General features: G+C 60.2%; 1 protein-coding gene across 1 annotated transcript; it reads right to left on the bottom strand.

The window, feature by feature from the left end:
• Positions 1–5,664: 5,664 nt before the first annotated feature.
• On the bottom strand, positions 5,665–6,068 carry LOC129147154 (IQ domain-containing protein F5-like). Its single transcript, XM_054708130.1, has one exon. The coding sequence runs from the start codon at positions 6,066–6,068 to the stop codon at positions 5,679–5,681; it is 390 nt and encodes a 129-aa protein (XP_054564105.1). The 3' UTR covers positions 5,665–5,678.
• Positions 6,069–8,793: the final 2,725 nt, after the last annotated feature.

The raw sequence follows: 8,793 nt of genomic DNA, 5'->3' as shown, positions 1-8,793 counted from the left end.
GCTCTTCCTGGCCAAGGGCACGTACCTGAGTTGTAGGGTCCATCCCTGGCCTTGGTCGGGGTGCATGTGGGAGGCAGCCAGTCGATGTGTCTCTCTCACATCCATATTCCTCTCTGCCCCCCTCCCTACCTCTCTCTCTAAAAAAAAAAAAAATCAATGGAAAAAATGTCCTCAGATGAGGATTAACGACAAAACAAACCCTCGCATCCTGTGTCTGAAACCCTGGAGCCGGAGGACTTTTCCACGCGTGAGTCATGACGTGGGAGACCGGGCCCCCCACTGGAGACGCCTCTGTGGAGGAGGCAGGAGTCGTCGCTGAAAGATCCGACCCGTTATTCCGGCTGCTTCCGGAGCCAGCTGCGCCTGCTGCCCAGCCCCGCATCCTGGCCCCGTGTCCCAGCCCCGCGTCCCGGCCCCGCGTCCCGGCCCCGCATCCCGGCCTCTTACTCCTCCAAACTGACTCAGCGGGCAGCTCCCCGGAGGGGTCGGGGGCAGCGGACGAGGCCTCTTCCTTCCGGGGCACCATCTTCTTCCCTGGGGAGACAGGGTTTGGCGGCTCTTTGCCCTGTAGGCCCGTCACGATTTCATGTCCACGCTCCCGCGGCTGGGAGCGCTCCCCCCAGGCCCCTGCGCGCGCCGGTTCCCTCTCCTCTCTCGCACGGCTCCGCAGCGGCTGTGATGCTGGGCAAACGTCTCGGAAAATGTTGAAACACGCACAGAACGTGACCGTGTCTTGTGACCGTGTCTGGTGACCGGGCAGAGCTGGTTTTCTCCTTTCTTCTCCGCCGATGCCGTCACGGCTCCGTCACCCCGTGACCGTCCACAGCAGGCCGCGCTGTGAGGGGCCCCGTGGGAGGCTGGCGAGGGCGCCCCGGCGGCGTGCTGAGTCATGAGACCGGGGGCGCCTCCACGCCACGGAAGCGCGGCAGAGCGTCCCCACAGCAACCTGCCAGCCGCCTCCTAGTCTTCGCTGAGCGGGAGCGCGTGGCGCGGGGTCACCGTGCCGTGTGGAGGTGCATGCCTCTGGCTGCGGTTCCTGAGGGTGAGGACCCTGACACGGGCGGGCCCTGGCCGGCTGGGGGAGCTTGGGCGAGTCGCTCGGCCGCTGGCGTTGCCTCCGGGGCGAGGTGGAGCGCGCAGCGGCCTCCCTCCTGCGCGGCGCCCGGTGGGGACGCAGCAGGTGCAGCCCTGGGAGAGGTGCCCGTCCCGGGCTGCTCCGTGCCCTTGGCTTTTTATTTATTATGATTATTGTGGACTCCGCTGCTACGTGGCCTTGGACAAGTGCCCTGAACGCCCAGCAAGGCCTGCTGAGCCCACGGCTCCCCCTGAGGGCCCTCCGCGCCCTGCCCAGCGCCATCCTGGCATCAGCCACACGGCCCGCCTCCAGAGGTGCCCTCTAGTGTGGGAATCCGACCACGTGACCGGTGCCCTGGGCCCCTGGCCATTTTCAAGATAAAATCCAACCTGTTGGGCACAGAATACGAAGACCCCAGGACGGAGCCACCACGGCTCCCTCTGCATTTCCAGCGGCTTCCGGCCGCGTACACCAGCCCCAGCGCACTCGGCCCGGTGTCCAGGGCCCCTCCTGCCCCGCCCCGCCCCGCCCGGGTCGGCCCGTCTGCTTCCGTGCAAAGCCCCGAAGCTGAGGCTCCTCGGCTTTCGATGCCGCAGACTCAGAGTCCGCCCTACCCCGTCGCCAGCAGCTTCCCCAGCAAACGCCTCCTTTCCGGGAGGAGCCCCCCCATTTCCTGGGAAAACCAAGCCGTGGTGTCTCGGACACCTGCCGCCCAGCCGGGGACGGACGGGGCGCCCCAGGTCCCCCGGCACTTCCAGGAGCTCACCTGCAAGACACGAGCTCTCAGGGTTTTATGTTGTGCGTGTCCCTGTCGGCTGTGAAACGCTCTCGGAAATGCCCGGGTCTTAGGAAGGTGGGCAGCTGGTTTCCCACCCTAACGCCAGCTCTGCCGGCACCTTCATTTCGATGGCACCTTCTGAGATTCAAACGAACAAACCCGCATGCAAATATCACCCTCCAGGGAGGAGGTTTGCTTTTCACAGAAATGCGGATTGGTGCCCTGGCTAGTGTGGTTCAGAGGGTAGAGTGTTGTCCTGCGGACTGTAGGGTCCCGGGTTTGATTCTGGTCAAGGGCACATGCTTGGGTTGCGGGCTCGATCCCCAGTAGGGGGCGTGCGGGAGGCAGCCGATCCATGGTTCTCTCTCATCAATGATGTTTCTCTCTCTCTCCCTCTCCCTTCCTCTCTGACATCAATAAATAAAATGAAATGAAATACATGTGGATCGGTCATTCCGAACCTACTTCACGTGTGGCCTGGGACTGAGCACATACATGAATAAACGGAGGACAACGGAGCCGGGTGGAGAGAGGGCGTCCTGGGAGCGAGGGCGTGGTCCGGGATTGGAGCTGCACGCGTCGTAGGAACGGACAGCTCTCCAGGCCTCCCGGGCATGGAGTTGTGGTTAGTGGGCACCGAACTCCACGCAGAAGTGTGTGGTGCAACAAGCATGCTTCTGAGCTCCGCCCACGGGAAAGCCACAGAGCAGTGACGTCCCAGCGGCAATGACACGACCACGACCAGACCTTGACTTCTAACCCCCACCTTTTCCAGCAGCATGCCACACTCCGGCCCACGGGGTTGGTCCTGGCGGAGGATGGGGCACCCAGGAGAGCGGGAGAGCCCTGGAGAGTCCTCCTTCCTAACGGGCACAGAGGGCCTTCAGCGCCTTCAGAACCGCGTGTGCGCGCCAGAATGGCCGGCCGGGCCGAGGAGCTCGTCGCCGGGCCTCATCGCCCCGGACCGGCTGCCTGGCTCTGAACCCTTGGAGAGGTGCCCGGTCCCGTGCTGCTCCGTGCCCTTGACTTTTTATTTATTAAGTATTATTTTGGACTCCCCGGCGAGCTCATCGGTAGGCAGCGCCACAGCGGCCGGAGGTGACTCGTCCCGAACCTGGTGCGGGCCAGCGTCTGCGGGGAACAGAGCAGCCCAGCTCGGGGGGTCCTGCTGGGTCTCGCCCTGGCTCTGGGTGCCCAGACCACGCAGGACTTCGAAGTCCCGAGGTTTTCCCAGGAAAGTGACGGGAGGCCGTGCGTGAAGGCCCCTCCCGGGACGCCCGCCGGTGCCAGCTCCGTGCCCGTTAGCCCCCAGGGCTCCTCACTGCGTCTTGGCCGTTGGGTAATGGCCTGGCCCTGTCTCTAGCCCGTTTCCTACTGGGTGGCCGTCTTCCCGCGTGTGTCTGCTCAGACGACCCTCCGCCGGGAGGACGGTCATCTGCCTGACACTCTCTTTCTGTGTGCTGTCTCGTCGCCCGGATATCTGTCCACCCGTGTCCCCCTTTATAACGGGGCTGAGACATTCTTGAGCCGGCGCTTTCCGTCAGGGCCACACGGGCTTCCATTAGACGCTGGTGTGTTTTTGGTGGAGGTCTTTGGAGGACCCTGCACGCCGTGCGACCCTCTTTGTTGGAAATAGTCCCTCACTGGACAGGGCACCTCCTGTGACGGTTCCCTACGGGGAGAAAGGTGCATGGACCTAAGTGTGCGCACTTGCAGATCTACCCCGTGTGGAGGAGGCTTGGGGGCCTGGGGCTGCAGGAGCAGGGACGGCGATGGATTAGCAATGTCTGCCCTGGGCAGGAGTGTTGCAGGGACACCCCTTCTGTGTCACCGGTGACCCCTGCCCTTGTGCAGCATGGGTGCGCGTGTCATCTGAGGCTCTAATCCTTCCGCTCTCCCGATGACACTTAGAGCAATTCCAGAAGCCTCCCTGTGCCCACGGAAGCTTGCACGGCCGGCTCTGGCCGGCTCAGCCTCCCTGGCCTCCCTGGCGGCTCTGCACCCCCCGCCCCGTCACAGCACGTGGCCCCGGCCGACCCCTCTCCTGGGACCGAGTGCTTCCAGGGGGTGCGGTAGCAGGCACAGCGGTTCTCCACGCGGGGTTTCCTGGAGCAGCAGCCACGGTCTCGCCAGCAGCGTGCTAGAAACACATGTTCTGGGGACCCTGACGCGTGGACTCAGCACACGGGAGCGAGCCGAGCCACGCAGGGAGGTGAGGGGTGTAGGTCCCGCCCTCCGCAGCAGCTCCCTGGGCACGCTCCGGGGGCAGAGCTCCGAGGTCGTCCTGGAGGTGGAGGCTGCCATACACGTGCGCTGCATGGGGTGGGGTGGGGGGAGGGGCACCCGGCGGGAGAGGGACCCACGGCCCAGAGACTCCCAGGGCCCTTGCTCCAGGGGGGCTGCCGGTTGCCCAGGACGCTCCTGCTGACGGGTGGGGGAGGGGGCATCGTATCCAAGCACACACAGGCGAGGACTGGATCGCACTCAGCCCTGCCGGTGGAAGGGACTGGCTGGCTGAGTCAGGAACCCCGGCTGAGTCCTCTCGCCACTGCGGCGTCACCAGGATGGCCCTGTCCTCTGGGCGCTCAACTGAGGGACAGTCCCTCACTCGTCAGGAATCCCCTAAACACGCCTTCCGCCAGGGTCTCGTTTAAAAACATTTCTGAAAACGACTTCTTGAAAAGCAGCTCACGTAAAACTGACTTTTTAAAATTGTTACCCGAGGATATTGCCCCATTGATTTTTTTTTTTTAAGAGAGTGGAAAGGAGGGAGGAGGGGAAGTGAGCGAGAGCGAGAGCGACATGGATGTGAGAGAGACACATCAATGGGTTGCCTCCTCCACGCACCCCAACTGGGGCCTGGAATCTAACCTGCAACCGAGGTTCGTGCTCTTGACCAGGAATTGAACCCTCGACCCTTCAGTCCATGGGCTGACACTCTAACCGCTGAGCCAAACTGGCCAGGCCTACGTGTGTATTCCTCTGCTGAGATCTAATCCACTCGTTTGCTCTCTGTCTGAACTGACTTAAGTGAAAAGGGGCTCATGGGCTCCCAAGGCTAAGAATTCCCAAGTCTAGCTAGTGGCAGATTCAGGCATGGCTGGATCCAGGAGCCCAGAGGAGTCCTTAGGCCTTCGCCTCTCTCTCTCCATCTCATAGCTCTGCTTCCCTCTGTGTTGGCTCCATTCTCGGCAAGCTATTTTCTTTCCCTAAATGTTTTTATTTATTGATTTTAGAGAGAGAGAGAGGAAGGGAGAGGGGAGAGAGAGAGAAACAGCTGCCTCCTGCACACTCCTGACTGGAAATCAAGTCTGAAACCTAGGCATGTGCCCTGACCTGGAATCGAACCCGTGACCTTTTGGTGCACAGGAGGATGCGAGACCACCTGAGCCGCACGCGGAGGGCTCAGCAAGCTATTTTCCTGTGGTGCCCCAGGAGCTCCGGTCCCAGAACCCTTTTCGTTAGCAGTGCCGGCAGATTACAAAAGGCGGTCTCTAAACGTCATGGGGAGAGCAGGAGGATTAGAGCTCAGATGACATGAGCACCCATGCTGCACAAGGGCAGGGGTCACCGGTGACACAGAAGGGGTGTCCCTGCAACGCTCCTGCCCAGGGCAGACATTCCTAATCCATCGCCGTCCCTGCTCCTGCAGCCCCAGGCCCTCAAGCCTCCTCCACACAGCACCCCAGCCAATCCCGGCCGCTGCCTCCAGCTGACCTGGGAGACGCCCTGACCGCCACCGGCTTCTCTGCTCCGTCCTGGAGACGAGGACCCCCTGGGCTTGTCTGACAGAGACGCGGGGACACGGAGGTGGAGCAGACCTGGTCAGTTCTTTATTGGGAAGGGGATGCACTCTGTAATCCGACAAATCTGTGACCCCAGGAAGATCTCAAGTTCGAGTCCCAGCTGGTTCGCGGTGAGTTCGTACCTGCCTTGGAGGAAGCCATTGGTGTGGCAGTTATGGTAGCGCCAGTACATCTGGATGATGCGGGTGGCCTGCAGCAGGCGGCGGTAACGGAGGCGGATGCGCCACATGCGGAACCAGGACTGCAGCCTGACCACCGCCCACTTCCGCCCAGTGTAGTCCTCCAGCATCACCCGCCGCCTCTTCTGCCTAAACCTGGGCCCATACTGCCCCCTAGTGACCACACCTCTCTCCCAGCAAACAGACCTACATCCTGGGCTCAGAGCTACATCCGGGTCCCAGACTTTCATGGCGGGGCCCAGGGGCCCAGGCCACAAACACCGAACACAGTGTTGTGTCAGGAGACTAGATCTCCATGTGAAACCCAGACCACCATTCCATAACACAGATGTCCAGGTGAGGTACCAGACCTCCCCCGGGGCCCAGACCTCCCTCCCTGGCCCAAACTGCCCTCCCAGGACACAGACCTCCATCCGGGGCTCAGACCTTTATGGCGAGGACCAGACGGCCATTCCGGGGACCCAGACTAGAACCCAGTGCCTATTCCTTTATCGGAGTCTAAATATCCAGGCTAGTCCAGACCACCATTTCATCATCCCGAGGTCCTGCCCTTGACCCAAACCTCCCACCTGGGCCCATAGCGCCCCCTGTGACCACACCCCTCTCCCAGCACCCAGACCTACATCCGGGGCTCAGACCTACATCCGGGTCCTAGACTTTCATGGCGGGGCCAAGAAGGCCAACTTGGAGCTCAGGCCACAAACACCAAATCCAGTGTGGTATCAGGGGACTAGATCTTCATGCGTAACCCAGACTACTATTCCATAACCCACATGTCCAGGTGAGGTACCAGACCTCCCCCGGGGCCCAGACCTCCCTCCCTGGCCCGAACTACCCTCCTAGGTCCCAGACCACCATCCAAGGCTCAGACCTACATCCAGGTCCCAGACCTTCATGGCGGGGCCGAGAAGGCCAACCCGGGGCCCTGGTCACAAACACCGAACACACCTAACACAGTCTTGTATCAGGGGACTAGATCTCCATCTGTAACCAGACCACCACCCCATAACCCACATGTCCACTTGAAATACCAGACCTCCTCCCAGGGTTCAGACCTCCCAGGACCTAGATGTCCATCCAGGGCCCTCCCAGGACCTAGACGTCCATCCAGGGCTCAGACCTTTATGGCGAGGACCAGAAGGCCATTCCGGGGACCCAGACTAGAACCCAGTGCCTATTCCTTTATTGGAGTCTAAATATCCAGGCTAGTTCTGACCTCCATTTCATCATCCCAAGGTCCTGCCCTTGACCCAAACCTCCTACTTGGGCCAAAGCACCCCCTGTGACCACACCTCTCTCCTAGCACCCAGACCTACATCCGGGGCACAGACCTACATCCGGGTCCTAGACTTTCATGTTGGGGCCAAGAAGGCCAACCCGGGGCCCAGGCCACAAACACCAAATCCAGTGTGGTATCAGGGGACTAGATCTCCATCTGTAACCCAGACCACCATTCCATAACCCAGATGTCCAGGTGAGGTACCAGACCTCCCCCCGGGGCCCAGACCTCCCTCCCTGGCCCGAACGACCCTCCCAGAACCCAGACCTCTATCCGGGGCTCAGACCTACATCCTGGTCCCAGGCCACAAACACCGAATCCAGTGTTGTATCAGGAGACTAGATCTCCATTCGTAACCCAGACCACCATTCCATAACCCAGATGTCCAGGTGAGGTACCAGACCTCCCCCCAGGCCTCATACCTCCCTCCCTGGCCCGAACTGCCCTCACAGGACCCAGACCTCCATCTGGGGCTCAGACCTATATCCGGGTCCCAGACCATCATGGCGGGGCCGAGAAGGCCAACACGGGGCCCAGGCCTCAAACCCAGAATCCAGTCTTGTATCAGGGGACTAGATCTTCATCTGTAACCCAGAACACCATTCCATAACCCAGATGTCCAGGTGAGGTACCAGACCGCCCCCCAAGGCTCAGACCTCCCTCCCCCGCCCGAACTGCCCTCACAGGACCCAGACCTCCATCCGGGGCTCAAACCTCCATCCGGGTTCCAGACCATCATGGCGGGGCCGAGAAGATTGGGTTCTGTATGGAGATCTAGTCCCCTGATACAACACTGGATTCGGTGTTTGTGGCCTGGGTCCTGGATGTAGGTCTGAGCCCAGGATGGATGTCTGGGTCCTGTGAGGGCAGTTCGGGCCGGGGTGGGAGGTCTGAGCCTTGGGGGGCAGTCTGGTACATCACCTGGACATGTGGGTTAGGGTCAAGGGCAGGTCCTGAAGATGATGAAATGGTGGTCAGGACTAGCCTGGATATTTAGACTCCAATAAAGAAATAGGCACTGGGTTCTAATCTGGGTCCCCGGAATGGCCTCTGGTCCTCGCCCTAAAAGTCTGCGACCCAAATGTAGGTCTGAGCCCAGGATGTAGGTCTGATTTCAGAGAGAAATGGAGAGGGAGAGAGAGATAGAAACATCAATGATGAGAATCATCTTATATCAGTGGAATTAAAAAAATATATGTCAAATATCAAAATATACATTATATCTATATCTATATCTATATCTATCTATATCTATCTACATCTATATCTATATCTATATAATAAGACAAGAGTCGGCAATAGGGGCAATAGGAGATTTACAGTTATGAGCACACAAAAACAGTTTATTCTTGTGTTTTTTATATATTTATTACTTAACTAGAGGCCTCTTGTACGAAATTCATGCATGGGGGCGTTGTCTCTCAGCCCAGCCTGTACCCTCTCCAATCTGGGTCCCTCGAGGGATGTTCGACTGCCCGTTTAGTCAGACATCCCGAGGTCCTGCCCTTGACCCAAACCTCCTACCTAACCGCTTCTGCCTGCCAGCCTGATCACCCCCAAACCAGTCCCCTGCCAGCCTGATTGATACCTAACTGCTCCCCTGCCAGCCTGTTTGCCCCTAACTGCCCTCCCCTGAAGGCCTTGTCACCCCTAACTGCCCTCCCCTGCAGGCCAGG

Source organism: Eptesicus fuscus, chromosome 18, assembly GCF_027574615.1.
Source record: "Eptesicus fuscus isolate TK198812 chromosome 18, DD_ASM_mEF_20220401, whole genome shotgun sequence".
Classification (NCBI taxonomy): Eukaryota; Metazoa; Chordata; class Mammalia; order Chiroptera; family Vespertilionidae; genus Eptesicus; species Eptesicus fuscus.
This window is presented reverse-complemented; position numbering and strand designations above follow the sequence as displayed.

Bases quoted from the DNA above. Each gene is read 5' to 3' on its own strand.
- LOC129147154 (XM_054708130.1), bottom strand. From the start codon at position 6,068: ATGAAAGTCTGGGACCCGGATGTAGCTCTGAGCCCAGGATGTAGGTCT.